The sequence below is a fragment of the Patella vulgata genome, chromosome 9, assembly GCF_932274485.2.
Source record: "Patella vulgata chromosome 9, xgPatVulg1.2, whole genome shotgun sequence".
Classification (NCBI taxonomy): Eukaryota; Metazoa; Mollusca; class Gastropoda; family Patellidae; genus Patella; species Patella vulgata.
Genome location: NC_065887.2, coordinates 31,010,042 through 31,037,972, shown reverse-complemented (window position 1 = coordinate 31,037,972; position 27,931 = coordinate 31,010,042). Strand labels below are relative to the sequence as shown.

The 27,931-nt window shown below is 34.1% G+C and overlaps 1 protein-coding gene across 3 annotated transcripts; it reads right to left on the bottom strand.

Moving 5' to 3' along the window:
• Positions 1-519: 519 nt before the first annotated feature.
• On the bottom strand, positions 520-24,820 carry LOC126831505 (coiled-coil alpha-helical rod protein 1). Of its 3 annotated transcripts, none has more exons than XM_050562033.2 (18): positions 24,757-24,820; positions 23,203-23,338; positions 17,988-18,027; positions 17,543-17,800; positions 16,466-16,653; positions 14,854-14,989; positions 14,217-14,324; positions 13,380-13,432; positions 12,906-13,104; positions 12,454-12,560; positions 11,957-12,069; positions 11,186-11,383; positions 10,372-10,442; positions 9,443-9,560; positions 9,044-9,145; positions 2,944-3,095; positions 2,105-2,264; positions 520-1,023 (listed from the first exon to the last, which is right to left on the bottom strand). In XM_050562033.2, exons 1-18 carry the CDS (start codon positions 24,806-24,808, stop codon positions 932-934), a joined length of 2,283 nt encoding a protein of 760 aa, XP_050417990.1. In that variant the 5' UTR covers positions 24,809-24,820; the 3' UTR covers positions 520-931. The 3 variants fall into 3 exon arrangements, with proteins under 3 accessions (XP_050417990.1, XP_055959144.1, XP_050417991.1); XM_056103169.1 differs by lacking the exon at positions 24,757-24,820 and adding an exon at positions 24,511-24,644; XM_050562034.2 differs by lacking the exon at positions 24,757-24,820 and adding an exon at positions 23,464-23,503.
• Positions 24,821-27,931: the final 3,111 nt, after the last annotated feature.

The window sequence follows — 27,931 nt, the reverse complement described above, 5'->3', positions numbered from 1 at the left end:
ACATCAAAGATAAATATGGCTTAAGAGAGAAATGTGGTTTACAAAGTAGGTCATTTCGGGACTCGCATATGGGTTCAATTTTATTTCAATAATGGGTATTTTTTTAGTTATGGGAAGAAACCAGACAGAAAACCCACTAGGTTAGACAGGCAACCCTACTCCTTGTCACGTACAAGGGGAGAATCAAAACCTCGCCACTTGAGCAAGGACAGATCTTATAATCTAACATGCACAGGTTAAACCATTCGACCACCCCCACCCTAAAATATGGCTTTTAATGGTGGGCACATTAAAAATTCATTTCTAAAAAACAGAATGTATTTTGAATGGGAGAGTCATGCTCACTACAGTTCAGTTTACTACAACCATGCTCTGCCTCGTGAACTACATGTACATGTATGATGTTCTTACCTCCCTTGATAGATATTACTACATATAAACTATATTTTTGCAATGTCTTACCTCTACCAGATAACAGTTGGATAGACTAAATATCATTTTTAAAAATTTAAACAAAAGTCATTTGGATTATTTAATACATGTGTAGCACTTAATTAATATACAAATCACAGTAAGTTTGTAGTTTTTACAACAGAAATTTGGTTTACATTTTGTACAAATTCTTCAGCCATGTTATCTCATTCAAACCTTCTTACATGTATAATAAATAATAAGTCTTCCATAGTTCAAACACAGTAAAAGTCGACATAACACTAAGACAGATGTTATCCATCGTTACATTTTTGTTTATCCATAGATACTGTTGTCAATACTATGAACACTTTTTTAACTTATCCATATTGACTGGTATACAATAACCTTCCAGTTCTAAATATAACTTTTCATATCTATTGACAGTAACTGGTGTCCATAGCAACCATGTATCTAAAATGCTAGTATCGGTAGTTACAGGTTCGTAACTTGATTAATATCAAGACATGCTGTCATCAGAATCACTATTATTATCATCAACAATTACTGCTGCAAGAGATTTCAAATCTTCTATAACATCACTCATAGCTTCTGTAAAACAAAACACAATACGATATATATTTAAATTGAATTTATAACATGTGTGCAAACCCCAATGTATGTTTTTTTTATTAAACCCTGTTCAACCATCATAGGATGGTTGTATTAATTCATTTCTTTTCCATATGCATTGTTTCTAAAGTTGATTCTTGTTCAATAAATAACAAATGAAATGAAATGAAATGGCCTAATAAACATGGGCAGGGGAAAATTTGCCTGGACATCAACTCCTATTTCAAATTCTAAATGTAGAGGGTTCTGTTACATGCAAGCCAATGTGTACACAGGGCCATTTTTTTTTTGTCACATACAAATGACTTGAGACTGTTCCTTGCCAGGTCCTCTATCCTGCACAACTGACAAGGGGGAAACATGCTTGAAAATCCTGAGTAATTTTCACGACCAACACCTGATTGATCCATAGACTAGATCTCCTGGTTAGTGAGCCAGCTGCTTCCTCACTGAGCCACCATGGCTCCCTTATTCAAACTTTCAGCCAACAAAGAACTTTGATTAAAATAATCTTCTAATAAGCAGGCATAAAATGTCATAATGTGATTCTTTATTCATAATCAATCCTAAAAATCTCCTGATTTCAATCCCTACTTATTCATACAAATTGTTTACAATATCAAATTTTTTTACGTGCACGCAAATGTGTACTCTGGATCTCTGTATTTTGCCCCATCCGAATTCGCTGACTTTGGAAAATTTCATAAAAAGAAAATAAATTAATTCATTAAAGTTTTGTGTTTACAACATTAAATCTTTTTTCCTTCATTTGACTAGAACTGATATGAGAATGAACTTCAATATAATCTGACCAAAACACAAATCAGATTTCATTTCTTACAGCATTCTCTGTGATATATGAGATTAGCCAATGATATGATCTGTTTACTCCAGCTTTATGAGATTCATCTATAGAGCAGCAGAGAACATCATTCAGTCAAAGTTCACTGATGCGATCTCCCTTGCAAACTGGTCAAATGAATACCTCTAAAAATTGGTCCAAACAAGAGCCATGTCAGTGCTCAACAAATTGAACAAGTATTATTTCAATTTACTGTACCTGTATTTGACTTTGGTTGGACAGTTTCTTCAGTTACCTCATCTTCTTTTTCCTGAGATTTCGTAGGTTCCTCTGTTTGTTTATTAGTTTCTACAAATATAATTGGTTCCCCTCGATCTTGTTTGACTTTACTCATTAGACCTTCTTGACGCAATGTTGCCTAAAAAACATAACAGCACATATTGTGGATGACTTTTATATTCTTGGCAATTCGATATCGACCATAACCATATAATAACAATAACAGGAAATAAATTGTACACAACAATGTTAAGGTCATGATTTAATCTTAAATCGCATTGAGAATCGGTTTGTGATCAATAATCAAAATCCTTGGATTTTTCACTCCCTTGCTTTAGAAATTTGATTATTTCTCAACTTCTTGCAATCTTTTCGATTTTCAAAAGCAAGGGAGTGAGTCGTCTAGGGTGTGAATTAGAAGGTGGGGGTGCAAGTCTGCAAGAAGATTAAGATATCTAATTAAAATGTCCATGAACAAAAGAAAAGAGAAGTCTGGGGAGCAAGAAATTTTGTGTTCTCAACTTCTTGCCCTGTTTCACGCTGTCTCACTCCCTAATGGTGATAAGCCTAGATTGTAAAAAAGTCACAAAGAGGTTTCATACTGGCTACCTTTAACATTTATCTATAATCTTATTTGAAAGAAACACCTATATTTTTCATCCCTTGTACTAGGAAAGGAAAAAACTGGTGTCTTGAGTCACCATATAACAGTCATAGTGTGTTTCTAAATATAGATCTATCTAAATGAAACCAGTGAAAATAATGCTCTATAATCAAGTTTAGTTTCTGATATAATATACATCCCCAGCATTACCTACCATCATCATGTTCCTCTCCTTTTCAATTGATTTTAATTGTTGCTGTAATCTCTCTATCTGTTTATTATAGTGACTATCACTTAATGTAATTTGTTCATTAAGTCTTTCTTTCTCTCGTAAGCTCTGCCTTTCAATATGTCTTAAAGCAACAACTGAAAGTAAAGACTGGTAAATTAATCTTACAATCATACCGATTTGGAATGACACTGTTTTACAGACAAAAGACAGCTAATGACCTCTACCCATTATAAAATTCTACAAGAAGCATTATGTAGGAGCTACACCTGCTTATTGCTGGTCTTTCTATTGCTTCAAATATTCCATAAATTATTTATTAGACATTTACTCACATGACAAGCCCATCTGGCTTGGATTTTAAGTAGATTAGAACACTACGGCCATTTAGACTAGATTTTAACTATAATATAGATAACTGAGACTTTTAAGTCTTGATTTCAAGTACCGTTGCTCCGATAATAACCAATCTATGCTACATTTTGTCAAAACTTCAAACACTCACAACTTCTCACAAAAGTATTTCACTAAAATCTTCAATATATTCATTTTTCATTTTCTATTTTTGAACTAATCCTTAGCCTAAATATAACATACTAATCCTTACCCTAAATATAACACACTAATCCTTATAATCATAACATACTTATCCTTACCCTAATTATAACATACTAATCCTTATCCTAATTATAACATACTAATCCTTACCATAAATATAACACACTAATCCTTATAATCATAACATACTAATCCTTACCCTAATTATAAGATATCAATCCCTTACCATAAATTTAACATACCAATCATTATCCTAATTATAACATACTGATCCTTAGCATAAATACAACATACTAATCCTTATAATTATAACATACTAATCCTTACCCTATTTATAACATACTAATCCTTACCCTATTTATAACATACTAATCCTTATAATTATAACATACATTTGTACTTATCCTTACCCTGTGTATAACACACTAATCCTTACCCTAAATATATTATACTGATCCTTATTTATAATCATAACATATTTATCCTTACACTAATTATAACATGCTAATCGACACCTTTATCATCAAATTTTAAACTTTAACCTAAATACACATCTTCTTAATAATAAAATCCACACCCTAATTAACACTAACAAATCCTTACTCTAATTATAACATACTAATCTATTCCTTACCCTAAATATAACATACCATAAAACAGAAATTAATGCAAGCAAGAAATTAAGGCAGTTAATGGTCAAACATAAAGCTACTAAAAAAAAATATCTAACAGTGATGAATCAAGATATGAGACTTTTCAGTAATACAACAATGTTATCTAGTAAATGGTGGCTTATTTTTATGTTTATAATACAAGACACTAACTCCTTTTAGACATCGATTTGTACAATACTAGGTGGGATACCTGGCCCCGAGTTCACAAAGCATTCTCAGACTTATTTGATACCTTAAAACAACAAAAGTTTTAGAAAGGGCTATATTTTAGTTAAAATAAGGTGAACAAGTTTGAGTAAATTCTCAACTTAAGTCTGAGAATGCTTTGTGAACTCGGGGCCTGGTCTGAACCAAATCCTGGCCTAAAACATTCACAGATTCATTCTGGTTAATTTAATACCACATAATAATAATAATAATAATAATAACAGTTTATTCACAACTACATGTACAGGCATGAGTATGAAAGTTACAACAAACGTTTCACATTGTGAAGCATAACAATATCTATCTACATGTCTTAAAAAATAACATTAATTTTCAAGATGGTGTATGGTAGAAAACCTCCCAACATAGTCTTGGTTACCAAGACGTCTAAAATGTACCAGGTTTAGTTGTACGAGCAACGCCGGATTAACCACGGGGCACCATGGGGCCCAGGCCCCAGACATTCGAGGGCCCCCCACAAAAATCTCAGTTGCGCGACTCGAACATGGTCGGACCGAGGACTCCAACGGCCGGTGACCTACTGACGGGACCCCTTCGATGCTCCGAGATGTTTTCTGAGTGGATCACCGGAATTAAACGCTATTTACAGGCGAATACTTTCTTTCGCTTTCCTTTTATAAAATATCGAATAACTCGGAAACTGTAACTCGAATTATCGCATAGCTCGAACCAAAGTCTTATTATTTACATCGCCTAACTCGAATTGTAAATAATGGATCTTGCAGGCGAGTGTGCCTTGCCAACTTTCCCGGAAACTTGAAGATTTGAAAAATAAACGCTTTTTGTCGCTTTATCTAAGGGTGTAACACATGATCGTCTATCGAACCGAACATCGTCTAACTCGAATTATCGTATAACTCGAACAAATTACCCGTCCCCATCATTTCGAGTAGCGCGAATTTTGCCTCAGATTGACGTACGATTGTATATAAGCTGTAGTTGTTGTTGTTGATATTTGTTGTCGGTATAAGCTGAATTTGATGAGATACACATCATGATCACACGAAGTATTCAGATTTCTTGATTAAATCTCGCATTACCATTTGGTACTTACAGTTTAAGTTACAGTGTTAGACGTTCGTCAAAAATCGAGTCCGGCTTGGTCGTAACATTACGGCCTCCATTCATCAAATCATCGTTGGGGATATAATATGATTCCGAATCAAGTGAACCCGTTATTTATCACTGAGCGACTTCAAAATTAGGTTTGATGTAGCTCTGCTCACTTACAGTGGCGGATTTAACGGGCTCAATGGGTCCCAGCCCCCTCCTCTAGAAATGCCATCATTTCATAGCACTCGCATGGATTGGTCCACTGAAATAATGCCAGAATGTGCTAATTTTGTGGCAGAATTTTATTTTTGTCTGGGGGAGGTACTTCTAAATGGCTCCAACACAAGTGCCTGAAATGCCTGGAAATCACGTTTCCGGCCTCCAATTTCTGAAAATTTCCTGAGGGAGAACCCCCAGACACCCCTTGCTGAGCTTCATGACTTCGGCCTCTAGGTAGCCGGCTTCACCGGCCACAGCTCCGCGGTCGGTGATCAGGGGCCCCCCACATGTTCCAGGCCCCCCACCATGGTTAATCCGGCGTTGTGTCCGAGACTACAAATCATAACACTTTTAATTCTTTACTTTCAATGATAACTGATATATATTCATTGGTTTTTTTTGGGGGGGTTTGTACATAAATCATTTGGTAATATATTAGAAAATTATTATAGTTGCATTTAGGTACCAAAACGGGTAATATTTATGTAAATATATAGTTGATAAACATTGTCACTATGAAACACATGCTTTGTTTACCTTAAAGACTGGTGTTGAAAGAAGAATTGCCATGGTCCGTAAGAACACCCCTATTTTGGCTTAAGAAAATAACATTTTATAACTAATGGCAGTATTTGACAGCAATTAAGTCCAACAAACATACGTTTTCAATCATTTTCCGTAACTTTTTAAGATGCTTTTTTTAAATCTGTTAATTTCATAACGAAAAACTATTTTGATCTCACCACAGGCCTGATGAAGGCGCTGTAGGTGTAACAAGTATTACACATTGTGATGCATAACAATATCTATCTACATATCTTACGAGAGAGGAGAGAAATGGGGTTTAACGTCCACTCGACACAAACTAGGTCATTTCGGGACTAACATATGGTTTAATTTTATTTCAATGATTTGCTTGCGCGTAGGGGTCTTTAGCAGTGGGAGGAAACTGGAGGACCCGGAGAAAACCCACGAGGTTGGACAGGCGACCCTACTCCTTGCCACGTACAACCGGGGATTCGAAACCACGCCAGTCGACTCAATGACAGACTTTATGATGCAGCGCGCGCACGCTAACCATTCAGCCATCCAACCCCCCTACATATCTTACGAATTAACATTAGCTTTCAAGACGAGTGGTACATATGAATCTAATAATCGGCAATATTTAATGTTACAAATCAATTAACAAAGATATATTTATATTCCTCTTTTCATAAAGGCATTTAATACAAAACTTCCAACATTTTCTATACACTCTTCATTATTCATTAATATATTAAGTTGAATTGAATCAGTTATATGAGGTTTGATGAATGGTGAGAGATATTGTTGTCTCAAATTATCATAAAATAGACAATTCAATAAGAAATGTTTTTCATCTTCTACTAATTGAAGGTTGCAGTTTTTACACAATCTCTCATTACGAGGAATAAAGGGTTTACTGTATCTTCCCTTTTCAACTTCCAGTTTATGTGCACTAAGTCTAAATTTACTGAGTGCACCCCTTTCATCTTTTTTCAGTGCACATAAATAATTTTCCATGCTATACGAATTCTTAATATTATAATAAAAATCATGTTTTGAATTTGATTTCATATGTCCATTTAGATGCTGGATAGTCCTACTCTGGTCAGTGTGTTTCCAGGACTGGATATATATATCATGTAATCGGGTTTTAAATAAGTGTAAAAAGAATTCTGTATTAAAATTTCCATTTTTTGTGGCAATAAATATTTCACCCATTCCTGTTTTCTCTAATATAACTTGTATTTGACTAAGCCATTTACTATTAGAAGTCTTCATCTCTGTGATAGCTAGCGACATTAATGAGTTATAACATTTAACTTCAGATTCTATCCATGTCTTAACCATTCTATATTTCACATCTAGAAAGAGAGGAAATCTGCCTAGTTCAGCAAGAACAACTGAGTTAGTAGCCTTTTTGTGAATTTTCAAAATACTCTTGCACAAATTAAAATGTAGCTTTTCAATTTTTAAGGTGTTATTAATGTTTGTGGTAATATAATCACCCCAAGCATCACATGCATACAAGGTGATAGGTTTGACTAATGAGTCAAACAGTTTAAATAATATATGAGGTGAAACATTAATATGAGAAAAAGCTTTTATAATTTTAAAGTATGCCTTCAATGATTTATCCATTAAGTACTCAACGCCTTTACTAAGAGAACTGGATGACTGAACTGTGATACCTAGATATTTGTATTCACTAACATTTTCAAGTTCAGCATTGTTTATATAAAATTTCTGGAAACATGTCTTGCCAGATTTATTAAAAAGCATAATTTGTGTTTTCTTAATATTAATCTTTAATCTCCATTGTTTACAATATGAGCCAACAATATCAAGGGATGATTGGAGTCCACTTGGTGTTAAAGAGAATATAATAATATCATCCGCATACAAAAGAGCTGGTATGGGTTTATCACCTAGACTTGGTAGGTCCGTAGATTGCATCAGAAGTTCAGGTAGTTTATCTATGAATATATTAAATAGTAGGGGACTTAAATTATTTCCTTGCATGACCCCAACATCATTTTTAAATTCATCACTGAGAAAATTTCCAACTTTGACCTGAAGGTTACTATTAAAAAACATGTTTTTTAGGCAATTGTATAGCGGTCCAGTGACACCTAACGACTGTAGTTTGTAAAACAAACCATCTCTCCATACGCGATCAAATGCTTTATTAAAGTCTATAAAACATGCATACAAATATTTATTTTGTTTAAAACATTTATCAACAAGAGACCTCAGAATAATTATGTTGTCTGATGTTTTGTAATTCTTACGGAAACCGCATTGAAAATCGGATGGCATTGCCTGCGATTGAAAATATTTAGTCAATCTACTTGTCAAAATACTTTTAAGTAATTTACCTATACAACTAGTTATTGTCAGGCCTCGGAAATCATTTACTGAAAGTGGTGACTTTACTTTAGGTATTGGGACAATGAAACCATCTACTTACTTTTAAGTAATTTACCTATACAACTAGTTATTGTCAGGCCTCTGAAATCATTTACTGAAAGTGGTGACTTTACTTTAGGTATTGGGACAATGAAACCATCTACCCATCTCTGGGGAAAGTAACCAAGTTGTAAACAATTATTGAATAAGTACATTAAGTGCGTTGAAATTTGGAATTTTAAAGCTTTTAAAATTTCATTACTTATCCCGTCCAGGCCTTCACTCTTGCCACTTTTCAATTTTGGGGATGGATCGTGGTGATGAAGCATGATGGGCGAACATACACACAGACATCTTTGATTTTATTTATATAGATTAATGACAGGAGGTGTTTATTTATATTAATTATAGTACTATACCAGCTTTGGTCTGTTCTCTTCTAGCTTGATTAACTTGTTTCTCTAATTCTACCATTTCTTGTCTCATTGTCTCTTCATCAGCTATTTTCTGATCTTCAATAGCTGCACAAAAATATAAAATATATTCTTATAAATAGCCTGATGTATATCTAAGGGGATGCTTGATTATAAGTATAAAATGATGAAATGTTTCCAAACAACAGAATTTTAATCAATTATTAAGTGATGAGTATGAACCAAGTTTGAAAAATTCTGAAGGTTTCTGTGAGTCACAAACCAATGACAGTCGGTTTATGAGCACAGTATTCTAACCTCACTATCACTGCGTTCCCCTTTTCAAGGAAAGCTAAAAAAAAAAAAAAAAAAGACTACCTGAATTATGAGATACTATCTACAAACCTTGTTCCATCATGTTTTTCTGACGTCCAAGTTCCTTTGATAAACTCTCTAATCTTTCATTCATCTCTTCTCGTTCTAACTCCCTGTCTTCTAGTCTTTCTGACAGGTTCTCAAATGCCTTCAAATAATATATGTAATTCATATTGAATATTATATTCAAAACAAACTTATCTAATTAATGAAAATCAAAGAATTTACCTACTAAGACTAAGGTATTTTTCACAAATGTTCATTATTCAACTTCTTGAAAAAGAAAACCTATGACTTGTAAATTGATAGAATAAATGTTTGTATGTCAGCAATTATTGGTAATATTTGTCTGAAGTTTACATACAATCTTGATCTAATTTGATTATTACTAATGTAACTAAAAGAGAAAATATTTTTAAATCTATGTTTTATAATTTCTTTAAATATTCTGATTTAATACTAACTCAATAATTGGTAGGTAATGTTTCAAAACTAAATTGAATTCAAAATGAACTGAAATGGAGTTTAACGTCCTACTTTTCTGCTCCTAACCTGGGCTAATGTAGACGGGCATACGCCATACAGTGTGCTATGAGGGAAATTTTGCCCGGACAGCGGCACTACGGCCTACTCTTATATCGAATTCCAACTGCCAAGGGATCTTTTACGAGCACGCCAATGTGTTAACGGGACCTCGGTTTTTCGTCCCATCCGAACGACTAGACAGCTTTCCTTGTCAGCCCCTCCGTCCTGCATCACTGACAAGGGAGAACCACGCCGGAAAATCTGGATGAACTTTCTCGACCAATGCAGGGATCAAACACCCGACCTCCAGGCTAGCGAGCTAGCGTCTTACCCACTTAGCCACGTGATCCCCAAATTGAATTCAATAAACAGAGTGATTTTGAACAGTTTAAAAATGTTAAAATTTTCCCTCATAAATCTCTGAGAAAGCATACCTGTGATTTATTTTGTAGACAAATCTGTAAATCTTCTACGGTTTTCTTTAATGTAATTATCTCATTCTCATCTAAAATAGACGTAAATAAAATTCTAAAAATCTCAGTCAATTATAAAACAACTATTAAATCATTTAAAGATATATTATTTGACAAGTTGTTTTGTTAATGTAGTAAACTTGCAAGACTATATAAAAGGAAGAGCACTGGAGACACTATTCTCGTCTATGATATCACCTTAGGTGGAAGTGGATGTAAAACTCTAGGAACGAACGAGAGAGAGAGAGTAATGGGGTTTAACGTCCACTCGACACAAACTAGGTCATTTCGGGACTAACATATGGTTTAATTTTATTTCAATGATTTGCTTGCGCGTAGGGGTCTTTAGCAGTGGGAGGAAACTGGAGGACCCGGAGAAAACTCACGAGGTTGGACAGGCGTCCTTACTCCTTGCCAAGTACAACCAGGGATTCGAAACCACGCCAGTAAACTCAATGACAGGCTTTATGATACAGCGCGCTCACACTAACCATTCAGCCATAAAACCCCCCCTAGGAACGCACGAAAAAGACACTATTCTCTAATTGTAGATTAATTAGTTTATGACTACATGTACTTGTATCATTTTCTGAGCTTTCTGGCGGTTTATAATTTGATGGTTATTGCAAATATCATAATAAAAATAAGTTTAGACGGTTAAAAACAGATGAAATAAACATACAGGAGGGAAAAATTTTTTAAAACGTAATACCTATTTTAATTGCTTTTAATTAACCCAAATTAAGCATTAATAGCAAACCTGTAGAGTACTCACATTGTTGTTTATTTTCTTGTATTTTATCATTTAATGTCTGAGAGACTTGTTTTAGTTGATTTGTAACAAAATCTCTTTCTCTTGTTACTTTCTGTAACTCTACTAGTATATGATCACTAGTTGTACTATCTATATCTATATCTTTTACTTCAACTTTACCCTCTAGTTTTAACAACGCATCTTTTCTTGCCATCTGACCTGAAATAAAAAGCAAGTACTTTGTTTGGATATAACATGTATTTTTATTAATACAAAGGTTATAGGAAAAACTCATTTACTTGCTAAACCAATATAGTCAAAGCTTTATTGTTCTTATTAAATAAGTTTGGTTAATAAGAGAACTGAGCTCTTGACTCTGAGGTTATCTTCTACACAATGGGGCTGTTATGATCCATTCATACATCATAGATCGTGATATTTTCTTTTACAACACTCTATAACTACAAGATACACAAAGCTTGTTAATCTACAGTACAGACTGGGTTCTATAATTGTACCTCGTCAGACACAGGTCAACTGCCTTCATGCTTACGTCATTTAAATGAGATATGCTTGTACTGAAAATAAGTTTTTTAAGAGAACCCCTAGAAATGATTTATCAACTAAAATTGGTTCTACCACCGAATTTAACATAAAGCTTCCTAGAAAATAATAGTGCCTGTATTAGGCCAATGAAAGGTTGATAAATCTGTATATGGTCTGCAAGCAACAAGGCTGATGATGATGCCAATAGAGTCTACAAATTGGCTCTCCATAACTATTAATACAAACCTTGTAAGAGATCAACTCGACTACTAGCAAAACTGATTCTTTCACCATAAGATTTTAACATGGATAAAGATGTAGAGATTTTCTTGACTGTATCAGCTACATGGTTATCTACACTGCAATTATAATCATGTAATACTGTTAAATATACTTACAAATATATACAACATATTACCTTTTTGTTTTCAATGTTTCCAATATGTATATAGTTTATCATAGACTTTCCACAAAAACTTAATGCTTCTTAATTCTATCTCTTTTCACTCACAGGGTCACCTGTCCAACCTCATGTGTTTTCTCCGGGTCCTCCAGTTTCCCCCAACTGCTAAAGACCCTTACGCGAAAGTGAATTATTGAAATAAAATTGTGTGTGTGTCTCTCTCTCTTTTCACTCACTTGTGTAAATAAATTTTATGATTTTAGTCTTTATTCCTGGCAAAAGGACTACAGCCTTACATTTTGGTACCCAAAAACATAAAGAATAGAATTCATGTATTTACCTTTCTGAGACTGATTTCAGTAACTGTAAATGATTAGTATTTTCTATCATTTGGTTGTCTAATGTAACTGCTACTTGTTGAGTTTGAGCTAATTCTTCTAAAGCTTTCTGTAATATAAAATATATACATGTACTGTTTATATTGTTGAGATGGATGTAAAACACTATAGCAAAAACTACTTATGATTTAGAAGAACACCCTTCATTACTGAGTGATTCCATGGCATCTACTTGCAACAATTAAAGGCAGCTTAGGTATCTTCATAGCTCATCCATCTCAAACCTATGCAAGATGATTCACATATGGAAGCAGACCTTAAGCCTGATTGAGAGAGAGAGAGAGAGAGAGAGAGAGAGAAACATGTCTCTTCAACAATCAAAATAACACATCAGATCTGTACAATTCATTACTTTATTTTGGCCATAATCCAATAGCTTTAGCTGCTACTTTACCTTTGAGTTAATTTTTTCCAGATTAATTTGAGCTGTTTTTTCTGATATTTGATGTTGTAAAATTTCTGTTTGTCTTTCCGATGACTGAAGCTGACTTTGTAACGACAAATATTTCATCTTCCAATTATCTACATTTTTCTTTACGTAGATTTCTGATGATTTATTTTGAACCATCAGAGCAAAAACTTTTTCGCGCCATCTAAAAAACAAGTGTCACAAAAATGTTACAAGATTTTAATTGTAGGTTTGGCCAAATGGGGTTAACTTGAAAACCCTTGAGGATAAACAAGCAACCTACTTCATTTCACAATGGCATGGGATAGTGCTGATTTTTTAACATCTTATTCTATATCTAGTACCAGAAGTATTAAAATAACTTCAATTTAAAGATTTTATGTAGTCACTTGCAGCCACACAAAGTTCTTATAGCTTAACAGCAGTCTAAAAAACAAATTGTAATGTAGAACTGCCTACCTTGTCAATAGAATATTCTCCAAATTTTTCTTATCAATGACACCAAGTTTACTCTGAAAATAATATTAACCATGACAACAAAAAGGCAAAAACAATATGCAATTGTCATAAGTAACATGTAATTTAAGATTGAATAGTTTTCTTTTAATAGGATTCTAAGGGCCTTTTCAGGTGCAGTGATACATTAGTTAATGAATTACTTTATAGAAATACTTAAAAGTCAAATCTTATTATCAAATTTAAAAACAAACTCAAAATAAATACAGTTATACAGTTGGGTCTGTGTGTTGCAATACAAAATGGTATTGCAATATACTGCAAAACGATCAGGTGTATTACAATTATGTATTGCATATATTGTGAAAATAATTTCTTGTAGGAAAACCTTATTTTTATTAGACCAACCACCAATGAGAACAATTTTGCATATATTTATGGTCTTTTTATGTAACATAAAAAAGGAAATTAAAATTTGAATACAGTAAAAAACAAAATGCCCAAATCATCAATATTGTGAATGAATTTTAGTGTAAATTGTGAAGTATATAAAAAAAGAGAGTGTTTTCATTCAACTCAATAAATTTTAAAAATCAAATAGCCTTTTTGAAAACAAAGTCAAAATACTGAAGCAACAAATTTCGAATTGCGATACATATTGTGAAAACATATATTGCAATATATTGACAAAAAGATTTCTTTTTAAATACTTACAAATACTTTAGATCTAAAATAATATTACCAACCATTTATGAATCATTTCAACTGAGAAATTCAAAAAGCTACAGTATGATCAAAACTAAGAGTGATGCATACTGCCTTACGATTCAGTGTTTTCACCTTAGATATTTCTGCTTCTTGAACAGCAAGGATTTCACCCATGGCAGTCAACCTCACATTTAATAAATCTATTGTTGATTTTAAGTTCTCACGGTCGGCTTCACAGATCTAGAAATAAAAAATAGGAGATTTATCTTTGGTCTTGATAGGTGTTTCTAGAAAATGTTAATATCCATCCTTCTGTGGCTGGTTACTCCACGATATGTAATGCTAACCTGAAAAGTACTTGGGTCAATTTGAGCACAAATTTCATCTGATGCCTAGCTTTCAATACAGGTTTAATTTCAATCACCCTTTTCCACATCATGATAGTATTTAAACCAAATGGAAATAACTATTTAAAATTAGAATGTCCAATATTGAGCAATAAAACAAACACTTTCATTGATAATTTAAATAAACATTGACATCATTGGGCCACTTTTAAACTATTGTTGTCCCCACGACAGACACACACACACAATCTTTGTCAAGGTCAAAACATGTCTCGAAATGAAATGTAGGCCTAGAATAGATTTACAGTGATTCTGAGACAGATATCTAAAGCGCATGAGCTGAACAAATTGCCCCCCCCCCTCCTCCCCGAAAATGGTTAATATCTTGTGAAAACATTATCCCAAATAATAATTGCATTTACCTGTAATTTATTAGATAATGTATCGTTTTCTTTTCTCCATACTTCTGTCGGCCTGTGAGATTTCTCTGTTTCACCAATATAAGATTTTAGCTGTTGAACTTGTTTTATTAAACTACCATTATCTTTCTCTTTTTCTCTGAAAAATACAAGTACTTCCAGTAAAAATGGGGATATCAATTCTTGGTCAGAAATGCTCTGAATTAACAGAATTGCAATTGAATGAAACAGAATTAATTCGTGAAGTAGTATGTATATAATCATAGCATAATTATACAGGGAAATCATTTCAGCTGTTGTTGTTTGTTTGCATACTTTCTTATTCAATTGGTGGGGGGAGGTTGGATGGATGGCCAAATTGTTAGCATACGGTCTGTCATTGAGTCAACTGGTGGGGTTTTGATTCCCTGGTTGTACGTAACAAGGAGTAGGGTCGCCTGTCCAACCTCATGGGTTTCGTCCGGGTCCTCCGGTTTCCTCTCACTGCTAAAGACCCCTACGCGCAAGCGAATTATTGAAATAAAATTGAACCCTGTGTTAGTCCCGAAATGACCTAGTTCGTGTCGAGTGGACGTTAAACCCCATTTTTCTCTCTCTCTTTATTCAATTGGTGCACATATTTTGTAACCCAAAATCCACTTTTCACTTGATTGTCTCATTGATTGTTCAGTGAGAGGATCATTGAACATTTCAATGAGTAGCCACAATGAAGTTTCTTCAGTGATTGCCAAGAAAAATGTATTTTTCTGTAACAGTGACCTACCATTATATGACTGTGCGACATGTTTGTCCTTGTAGTTGAGTTTTGGATTAAAGTTTTTGAAGCCAAAACATTACAGCCAACAAGCTTTTGTAAATGCCTCTCTTTTGATATCTATTTGTTAAGTAGACAACTACTTTTCACGGTTATTATGTAAATTTATTAAATAAATTATTATTATGGTATACTTTTGGAGAGAGAGAGAGAAATGGGGTTTAACGTCCACTCGACACAAGCTAGGTCATTTCGGGACTAACATATGATTTAATTCTATTTCAATAATTGACTTGCGCGTAGGGGTCTTTAGCAGTGGGAGGAAACCGGAAGACCCGGAGAAAACCCACAAGGTTGGACAGGCGACCCTACTCCTTGCCACGTACAACCGGGGATTTGGTATACTTTTGGACCAGGAACTGATCCCCAAGTGCTACTCATCTTGTTGTTCAAATGAAAAAAAGCCTAAGGCTCTGCTAAATCATGTACGATCTACATGAAACTTGACATGTGTGTTCCATAAACCATTGTGCATCGATTGACAGACTTTGATGGCTGTGATGATGTCATACTCAGTTCCTGGTCCATAGTATACTTGTGCGAGGAAAAAAGAGCAAACCCATGAGGTTAGGAAATTGATCCTACCCTACAACAAGGATCAAAACAGCAACCACTTGAATTAATGACCTGATCTAAAGCACAGGCATTAGACCAATTGGCCATATGACCTCCCCCTAAGGCCCCTTTAGAAGAATCCAGTGCAAAGTGGTATCAGTTTTTATGGAAAAAGTAAGCATAACCTGCTTTGTGCACAAGACCCATCACATCTTACATTTATGAGGTCAGAAATTATCAAAGTACCTTAGGTTATCTTTTAAGTGTTCAACTGTTGATTTACTTTCTTCCTCACAGGACTTTAATTTTGTTGTTAATTCTTCCTCTCTTTCTCTTCTCGCTATCTTTAATTGATGTAATTCTTCTGTTAGGTTATTTATCCTTTCAGTCATTGCCTCTGTTGTTTTTTCGTGTTCAAAACTCAGTCTATCAATCTGCAAAATTGGCGTAACTTTTAAATAGATAAAACCTATTAGGCCATACCGTGGTGTATAAGGAAAATTTTGCCCAGACATCGGCACTACGGTCTACTCTTGTTTCGAATTCCAACTGTGAATTGTATCTTTGCTTTGCTCCAAGCAGGTCAGTGCTTTGATTTTCGATCATTAGGTGAGTCTAAGATATAAACCTGATTACTTTTTTGTTGAAAGAGAAAATGACTCTTTTAAAGCACCTAGTACAAATATATTTTTCTAAGCCATAAATGAATATTAATTATCAAATGGATAATATTAGGTCTTCTATAATGTATTACATAGTATTAGTAAGCTCACATTCTATATATATTTTTCTAAGCCATAAATGAATATTAATTATCAAATGGATAATATTAGGTCTTCTATAATGTATTACATAGTATTAGTAAGCTCACATTCTATATTCCCTTGTTTTGAGCAAGATCAACTGAATCCAAAAGAATACTGGTTTTTAATCGTCTCCTTGAGTGTAATGAATATTTCTTATTCTGGACAAATTTATATCAACTTTACTTATATGGTAACTGTTCATGCATTCAATATATTTCCAACAGAGGGTGAGGTTGTTTTTGCTCTCAACCACAACGTGAATCTGTGCACAGACAATTTAGGCTATTTTGTCCAGACCAATACATATAACCCGGAATCCCAGGGGTAAAATATGTGTTGCAGACCTCAAACCTTTTGGACTCAATATTTTGATTAAATCTCACTGGGCTCCCGAACTATACTGTTGCAGTCAAAGCTGAAACGATCAATATTAAAACTATACATCTACATCAAGTGGAAAAATCCCCAAAAGATTGCAACACATTAGTGTTTCCTTTTTAAATTACTACACACATACTTCTTGATCGTAATTTTCTTCTTTACGCTGTAACATGTTTTCAAGGGAGGTAAGTCTAGATGTATAATATCTTTCTTTCTCAACAAGTTGATCTTCAGTAGTTCTAATTTCTAGTCTATGTTTATCCGTTAATCGCTGAATCTCATTCTTTAAATCTAAAATTTCTTTACTCTGACGACTAATCAACTCGTTAGCATATTTAAATTCTTCTGGACCAGTATAGCGGTGAAAATAGCTTGTATCAACTGGTTCTTTTATCTGGAAAGCAAAGAAAAATTGTCAAAAAATGAGTTTCAGAAAAAGAAAAATTACATTGCTTTCTTCTATGTGTTGTGTAATTCCACAAATTGTTTTAAAAGAGATTACACAAGATCATTGTAATGCACAGATATACCACAGCAAAAGATTTGCTAGATGTCAAATACATCAGAATACACTGACTTACATGTGTTTGAGTTGATGGAGCAACAGCATTATCTTTATTTCTGAAAGATTAAAAGATTAAAAGATTATTAATACCAGCAAATTTTTTTAGACTTCTACGCATAAAATGCACATGGTACCATGAGAATCGTTTAGTCTTATGAAAACCCAGGGTTAGTTTGATTATTGTGTCAATTAAGGGTATGCAAAATTCAGAACACTTAAAATTCCAGGAGTTTTCCAGGAGTTATTTACCAGATTCCAGGAGTCCCTGTATAGAATTCTACATCATAATGTATCTTTTTTTTTTAGGCTTGAAGAACATTTTTTCCTGACTCAAAGAAATTAGATTGACGAAATACCGAAGGTGGGTCCATTTACAGCGACGAATTCGTGAACTTTTGAAGAAACAATCATGACTACATTCAGTTTTATATCTTAAAATACATAGCAGACGTGTCAACCCCCAGACCAGCAATGAAAAAACAGGAGAACGGGAGATTTTTTTTTTTCATCAAATAACTTCATTTTCATTCATCATTCTTAAGAACTTTATATCTGTGCACTCAATTTTTGCTGTGTACGTCATCAGATAGAAATTCTTTTTCGGTTTCGGATCAATATTTTTAATGACAGAAATAATTTTTTGAAAGATTTTGTGAAAATATACATAAAATGCTACCCAAAAACTGCAAATAAGTGCTTTTTAGCCATATCTGAGTGACGTCATAAGGGGTATAGGATCGCTCGTAACAATTTTAAAATTGAAATCCTCGAATATTAGCCAGCTAAAACTTATAAAAATCGTAATAATTTGAACGATAATATATAAAATATTTATAGTCTATGGCTGTAATCGTGTGAATGGAAATCCCTGGAAACGTGATTTCAGAGCGGTATTTTCCCGCTAGTGTTTCCTGTACATAAACGATAATTGCGCTTATATTTCGATAACTTTTGAGTCAGATTATCTGCATGTATTGAGATCGATATCAAAGTATTATACAGTGGACTCTGTCACATACGACATCGTACGGGATCGTTACAATAATTCAGATCACACAGCGTTTCGGAATACCGAGCTTTCTCCAAAACCGGAAATACTGTAACTTCGAAAACCGGAAGTATTTTTATATTGTAGCTTCGAATCACCAGAATGCTATTCCCTTTCTAAATGATAAACTTTTCTGTACTTTCAAAATTTAATTACATTAAATAATTAACAATAACAATGCATGCGTACAATATATTCATAAAATCATTTACATGTAATATCAATGCATGCGTACAATATATGCAAAGTAGTTTGCTTAAGATTAACGGCTAAATCCTTCTGCGCAGGTCGTGGAACTTTCTCGAAATCTGCTATAAGTTGCCGCTTTACATCTAATGTCAAATCTGTTCGGGCACGCTTTGCAGGACGTTCAGACATTTTGAATACAATAATGTATAATGATTCTTCAATCGCGACAATTTTTATATAATGTCGCGGTATATGACATGAGTAACTAAAATCAAATACCAAGCGCACTCTTACAAGAGATTATAAATTGTAAAATAATCAACAAAGAATTTATAACATTATCAAAGTAATCAACACAGACCGAAGCTTGCAAGTTTTAATCTCACCGATAATTGATTGGTGATTGCTTGTTAATCTTTTCTGGCTTCACACCCACTGTTTGAAATTCGGATTATACGGTGTCGTTTCAATGGAAATTATGTGACGGGGCGGCTGATTCATGTCGGAATCCGGAACATACAGAATTCGGATTTACCAGCGATTTTTTGGCTGAAGTAATAAGGAAATAAATCGGGACATGAAAATCATGTTTGAGTGATCAGTGATCGGATGTGACAGAGTCCACTGTAATACTATTGCTAGTAATATAATGAGAAGAAAATGTAATCCAAAATCGCAGATTAAAAGTCGGCAAAATGTCAGTCAACGGCTTCCGATTTCACGCTAAAGTCACGTGGCGTGAAACTTTTTCTCTTCGTGGGAGAATTGTCAAAATCGCATGGACGTTTAGGACTACTGGGGGAAAATGATTGTAATGGAAAGAACCTTGTACAGGTCTCTATTTTATCAGGTACGCTCATGCACCATGCTACCATTACAATATAATTTATTTATTCCAAACAATAATAATCACAAACACACATTGGGCTGTCAAGCATATTACCGGAATTAAAAGTTTCCGCTCAATTTCAACCAATCATGAGGTTGATTTTTGAAACGGAAGTAAGGGAGTTTCTCCCTTTGGGAAAGTAAAAGTAGCATTGGCATATGACCATTTTTCATGAGAAATTTCCTCCCGTGCGGGAGAAGAGCCGCGAATTTGTGAGTCTCACGGAAAAAACAGGTTAGCTAACACACGAAACCACAAATGTTAATTTTCCAGGAGTTTCAAGGAGTAATTTTGTTTTTCCAGGATTTTCCAGTAATGGAAATCACATTTTTATTTTTCCAGGATTTTCAAGGAGTTTCAAGGAGTGTGCGAACCTTGGTCATAGTAGCGATGCTAAACGCCGCTAGGAGCGCTGGCTGTACTATTTACAGACATCACAAAAAGTTGACCGAGAAAAGTATACGCCGTGTTACGCCTTGTCATGAATATTCAGAGTGTCAAACATTGACCACGTGATGTTTACCATCGAGAAAAATAGATGAACTTGCTGTCGAGTAGGATTTTAAGAAGCTGAGGTAAGACTTTCTGATATTTTTCATGAATTGAAAATTTGAAGTTGAGAGAAATTTTCGAAAAAGGCCCTCGACGCTCAAGATTTTGGTATATTTGGAAAGCCCAATTCATTAACTACTTAGTTTGACCGTTTGTTAAAGGAGCTAAATCGCTAACATTTGGGACCTAGAAATTCACAAAAGTTGGTCGCAACGCATATAATACTGTAATATGAATGTATATAAACTGATTTACATTTAATGGTTTCCAATTTTACTCCAATTTCAAATCAGTTATGTTCGGCGAAATAAGTCAGCAATCTCAATCGAGTGCAAATTTCTAGCGTCTAGTTATTCTAGTCTACATAACTCCATTTGATTTGGTGCAATGTGTCTAGCCTCGTCCCTCGAGTCTCTCAATACAACTGGGGCTGAAGCGCATTATGGTACACAATTCGTGTACCAATGTTAAAAAAAATTATTTTATCTTAAATATCGGATATCAGAAGCTCATCTTTTCCCGGTAAGTTTACATCATCAATGTTGATTTAAATTGACCAACAATTCGTGTTTTCGATGTCGAAGATTTTGGAGGATTTTGAGTTACGGACTTAGGTCCTTTAAGTCCGTATCCCCCGTAGGAATTCGTAAAATGGCTAAAATTGAACCATGTGGAATTAAAGGGAGGAAACTCGTAGTTGATCAGGGTTCAGACCATAATTAAAAACTCCCACAGACTTCAGTGTAAAAAAAATGATGTTAGATTTGGACAGGTTTTTTTTATTATATTGAATGTTACTAAAGCTACCAACCAAACTTTAGCCAGAAATTTCACTAACAAAGGATAAAAATTGTGAATGTTGTTGACCACCTTGCGATCCCTGATATTACTTGGTACAACATAAAATAGACAAAAGATGATGATATATAGGCCTACTCATACAATTTGCATGAAGACTATAAAAAGGGGGGCTTGAAACTGACTGTTTCTCAGCATTCTCAAGAAAGTCCATAATTATTATAAATTTTTTATGAATCATAGAAGTTAATTTAATTTATTGTTTGAAATCAGTATTAGTAATCTTATTTTTGTTATTTCAATATTTGTCATAATATTTATTTTATTTTTAACATTTTCTACCTGAAAGAAGTGGCCTGATGCGTCAAATGTTCTTTTTTTTTATCATTTATTTTAAACCTGTGGGTGAACATTTTTAATTTCATATTGAAAAGTAATAGATATGAATTTTGATCTTATTGTGATTTTTTTTAAAATATTTTTATGACATAGATAATGTCTCGGCAAGATGTATCACCATCTGAATGTTTATATTGTTTTTATTTTCATGGGATAAAGTCTCAACAAGAGAGCTAGACTTCTACCACTGATATTATAATATAGTATATCGTAATGCACATGTATCACAAATGAATCTTTTTAATACTCTTTCATGTAGATCATATCTTACTTTTTATAAGCTTACCTCTTAATTTGTTAGTAAGCACAGTACATTATGTTTTTATCATTTTGCATATTTATCAGACAATTGAAGTGATCATGATACTCATTGTTTAGGATTATTTGGACTCTTTTAAGATATTCAAATGTTTTTATTATGTCTATGTTATTGTTTTTATTTGAAATTGTAGTGATGTTGATCACAAAAATATAGCTGTTATATAAATCATAGTTTAATTGTTAATTTTCATTCCTGAAACAAACAATCTCAAATTGATGTACATGGCAGCTTATAAACAACTAAAGCAGTTGGCGTGGCAAAGGCGGCAAATCAGCCAAAAGCTTACAGGTTTATTTCTCATTTTGCCACACACTTTCATGATTTTTAAAAATATCCACAGTATACGTTAGTATAACCGGTTTATAATTGTTGTATGTCTGTGAATGGCCATTGGTCAATGACCTCAGAACCAGTAGGTGCCCAATTACATACATAAACTTGTTTCTCTTCGACATTGACATCATAATTCATACGTTCAAAAATTGTGATTTAAGGTGTTATCATGCAAAAAATAAATAACAGAACAGACTGAAACACTTTTATGTGTGCTTATTCATTCAAAAATAAGCCTCTGTATTAATGTCAAAGTGCTACAATTTAAGTACACACAAATTTGTCCATTTTTTTGCCGTGATTTGTGTGAAATCGGCATGGATCCCAACTTTGAACCTCTGTAACATAAAAAGTATATACTAGAATATTATAGCGACAATTTGGCTTTATCAAGTACATCTAGATCTTTAATTAGTGCATAGACCTATCTTGTATAGTTACTGAGATATTGGCTTCGGCCACTTTTTTGCGTTTTTTAGCGCCTCTGGTTTGCCTTCTTTAAAACGCTATAACTTTTTTAATTTTCAATATTTTTTCAAAATTTTTTCAGATTATTCATTCTAGATAGTTCACAATTACGGCATCATTGTCATTTTTGAGTCATTGGTTGTATCTGAAAACCCGTTGGCAATGCTAGTCATAGTAATTGATACAATATGTGTAATAAGATCAACACTAGAATACCTTTAAAGGAAATGTACCTTAAATTCTGTGTTTCTTTTCTCAATTCTAATATTTCTTGAGAAACTTTGGCCAAGTCTTTCCATGGGTCTGGTGGTTTAGTTGATTGAAACATGGAGGGAGGATGTAATTCTGTATGTTGAGGCTGGGACATTTCTAAAATAAATTACAAAACAGCATAGTTTAAGTCATTCAACTTTTTCCATTTTATAAAATGAGTATGATTGCAATTACATAATAATTTTGTAAACAATTTCCTTCTGAATGTCAAGGTATCATACCTTAATTGGGTTTGCTGAATTTGAAGTGACAATGTACCTGGAGAAGACAAAAAAACTACAGGCTTATTTTTGATGACAAAAAGGTATTGCCATTGAAATTAGTCATTTATCTCAATTCTGGCCAGTAGTGGTTGCCACCATTTTTTATGAATTTTTTGTTATTTTGCCACCATTTTATGTGATTCAATGTCAACGACTAGAAAATTGATTGGGGTTTAACATCTTTTCTGCAGCAGGTCAATTTACCCACTACTACCAAATTACTACCTTATTATTATGAAAAACTGATACTATAATAGAATACATCATAGACATAAATCATAAAAAAAAATTATTTAGTTCATTTACTGTGTGAACCATGGTAAATTATAAACGGATTTCTTCGATTGTGAACAAACTACTGAATAATTGTTATTAAAAACTTGCCTATGTGTTTGAAATCACCTCTGGTTGAATAAAATCCATTGCACAATTAAATATCCAAACCAAAACAAAAGTTCTCTCTTGAAAAGTCAATGTTTTTGCTTGTATTTTTGACAGTGTCCATCACAACATTACACATGTCACGTCATTAGCTAACCCATCATAATGTGTTGAAGGGGGGTAAAGGTTGAATCACGTGTGTTGTAATCACAACAGCACACGACCGTTTCGAGTTTTTGAGTTTGGGCAACACAATAGCAACTGAGACAAAGACATTGATTTGGAAACAACCGTTACGACAGACAAGCCTTGCTTTGATATATCTCGATAAGTGACGTAATTAGCTTCCATTTTTGTTATTTCTCGGTGTCAAAGTTTGTGATGAGTTCAATTTTACAAGAGAGAACTTTTTAATTCGCTATGACATATAGTTGTACAATGGATTTTATATAACCGGAGGTAATTTCAAACACACAGGTAAGTTTATAATAACCAAAGTATAGTAGTTTGTTCATAATCGAAGAAATCCGTTTATTATTTACCACGGTTCACACAGTAGTGCAATTACTTATTAGCAAAGATGTATAAACTGGGTCAAAATTATTTTGTGGTTTAATCTATCACCTTTATTTTACAGTAGGCATATTCTACTTGAATTCCAAATGATATAACAAATGAAAAACTATTATTGATCCAAAATATTTTAAACAACAAACAAGTTCCAACTTGTCACTTTCAGGGTGAAAATATAAATTAGATTTCTGGAATGGGTACATGAGCTGACGGGAAGAAATTTTGCAGGATGTGAGAAAAATTGTTCCCCTGTCCACTGCTTTTAAAAATGTGCTCTCCTCTGTCTTTTTTGTTTACCTGACGGAACAGGATTTGCAAAATCGTCTGGTTTGTTTAAAAACGCCGCCATGTTGGGAAAATTTTATATGGGGGGTAACTCTATGAGGAAAAATAGATTCGATTACACCAGTTATGCATCTCGTTTTTGCATCACCTTTATTTTACAAAATATTGTCTAGTAAATTGCAGATTAGAGATCAGTTGGTTGTCACGGGCTTAACCACTCTAAAATGTCCCCAAAAAGGCATAGAAAAATCCCCCGCCTGGATTAAAGATTAAGCTCAATCCCCAACTCAATATTATCCATATAATATTGGAAATTAAAAACACGAATTATAGAATTCAATAATGGTCCATTTCAATCACAGGTAGGCTACATAGGGACATGAGGAACGCAATTATCAATATGTTACACCTGACCTATTATTAATAATATGTGATTTTTCAAATTTTTTGAGTTTATGTTTTTTTCTTCACATCCTTGGCAGAAATGTTATAAATATGAATAATCAATCGTTGTTTTGGTTGTCTCCGATATCACCTTAGGTGGAAGTGGACGTAAAACTCCAGAAACGGCACAACGAACGAACGAATGTTGTTTTGATGAAAAATATTGTCAGTTTTGCTTACTGAGGCCCGATGTGATTTGCGTTGAGCTTTGCTACGTGGAACACATAGCACCATCTCTTATACCGAAACACGTTGAGGGTTGAGAGATGAGGTTTGTTATCTAGGAATCAGACAACTCATCCCAAAGACCACTCGGACCAATGGAAGAGGCCACTCGTCCCAAGGTAGAAGACCACTCTGACCAAGATTAAAAGACCATTCATCCCAACAAATTTAGTGATAATTATATTTCTTTGATGACCACTGGGACCAATCTGATTTTGAAATAAAAAAGTGTTGTTTTAATGAAATTGATATTGTTGTTTTAATAAATTGATAGTGTTTGTTTTAATATTTTAATAAATTTGCTTTCTTTAAAATACTAAGGAAGCACATGAAAGATAGGCAATTATAACAAAACATCGATTAAGCTGGAGGGTTGGCACAACCGAATGAACCAGAAGGCAAGAAAGGAAACCTCCAATTCTACCTGTTACTAACCTTATTGTATACGGAGGCCGCTCAACTCCCAACACAGATCAAAATGGTGTCGGATGAATATTAAAAAGACATCAACAACAGCAGACCCGCTCCACCCAATTCTATCTCTTTCAACTGTAGAATTTACAGATAAGATACAATCAGTACAAATCAATTATTGAAAAGATGTGGGGCCATCTACGACCAACAAACTAAAGGACGCAAGGAATAAAAACTCAAGAGAAATATAAATAAAACCAGCGGCTGCCAGGCAGGATACGCCCACATTTTGCAAGAGATGGATACTGAACAAGCTAAAAGCAAATGCGACTTTTTTGTACAATCAGGGGCAATAATCCAGAAAGTTATGGCATGAAATGTGCAAATATCTAAAAAATTGTGACCTCTAGAGGGTCCACAACATTCGTATTACACACTTCTACACAATTTGCGTACAAAGAGCGGCCATTTTATCGGGCAGTTTCATTTCGATTTTCCAGAAATTCGAATTCAACCTTCATTATGGTGGAATGGTGATGTATGTACTTAACCGATTTTTAAAATTGGAAAAAAAAATTGTGACCTCTAGAGAATCCGCAAGCTAAAAATGCGATTTTTCGAACAATCAGGGGCCATAAAGTTCGGGTATCCGCGATTATCAAAAGGAACCAAGATCTTAGTGGGCAATGGTGATATATTCACACGTGTTTTTTTTTTAATCGGATAAAAATTGTGACCTCTACATGGACGGTAAGCTAAAAACGTGATTTTTTGTACATTCAAGGACCATAATTCAGGAAGTTACAAACGCGCGAATATCGAAAGGAACCAATATCTTTGGGTTATAAACATGTATTTCAACTCTCATCAAAATCGGATAAGAATTGTGACCTCTAGAGGGTCCACAAAATGAAATGAAATGGGGTTTAACGTCCTGCTGTTCTACTCCTATATTGGGCTAATGATAACGGGCATACGCCATACAGTGTGCTATGAGGGAAATTTTGCCCGGGCAGCGGCACTATCGCCTACTCTTATATCGAATTTCAACTGCCAAGGGATCTTTTATGTGCATTCCAATGTATACACGGGACCTCGGTTTTTCGTCTCATCCGGGGGACTAGACAGCTGTCCTTGTCAGGCTCTCCGTCCTGCATCACTGAAAAGGGGAAACCACGCCGGAAAATCGGGATAAAAACTTTCTCGGCCAATGCTAGCGAGCCAGCGTCTTACCCACTTGTCCACAAGCTTAATTTACCACATGTTTACACTATTTGCATATGAGGGACGGCAGTTTTGGCTCAATTTTCACGAACTTCGAATTCAACAAACATTACGGTGATATATTCGAACGTTTTTTTTTTTTAATCGGATAATAATTGTGACCTCGTACAATCAGAGGCCATAATTCAGCAAGTTACGATCCAATATGTGCGAATATTGACAGGAACCGAGATCTTTGGGTTATAAACTTGCATTTCAAGTTTCTTCAAAATCGGGTCAAAATAAGTGGCCTCTAGAGGGGCCACAACTTTGATACCAGATGTTTACACTATTTGCGTACGAGGGACGGCAGTTTTGGTCCGATTTTCATGAAATTCAAACTCAGACAAAATTACCGTGTAACGGTGATATATTCCAACCTTTTTTTAATCGGATAATAAATGTGACCTCTAGGGGGACCACAAGCTAAAAACGCGATTTTTCGTAAATGTAAAATGTAGACACGTCAAAAAAAGCATTTTCCCACAAAACATTTGTCATTTAACACTTAAAATTTGACGTTTTACATTTAACTCTTGCCTGAGAGGTATTTTGACATTATCATTACCGGTATTATGACTTTGTACATTGTACTTTTTACATATAATCAATAGAAAAGACATTGTAGCAGAGCACTTAATATTGGCAGTGATACCCTTCCATACTCCTCTTCGCGTTGCAAATTAATGGAGGCGCTGAAACAAATTGTAAGGCGACTTACATCAGTAGATGACGCTAGAAGAAACATTTTCTGGATGAAAAAATAAAAGACCTTTCATTATTACCACCTTGCCGTAGTGGTCTTTTGCTGCATGGTTGGAAGGTGAATTGATATCTGAAG

What these genes read in the sequence shown, in the direction of transcription:
- LOC126831505 (XM_050562033.2), bottom strand. Translation starts at nt 24,808, where the DNA reads ATGGCGGCGTTTTTAAACAAACCAGACGATTTTGCAAATCCTGTTCCG. An exon ending in CACTTAAAAGATAACCTAAG is followed by an intron (nt 14,990 to 16,465) that starts GTACTTTGATAA and finishes TGTATTTTTCAG; the next exon opens with AGAAAAAGAGAAAGATAATG. An exon ending in GAGAATATTCTATTGACAAG is followed by an intron (nt 13,105 to 13,379) that starts GTAGGCAGTTCT and finishes CTTGTTTTTTAG; the next exon opens with ATGGCGCGAAAAAGTTTTTG.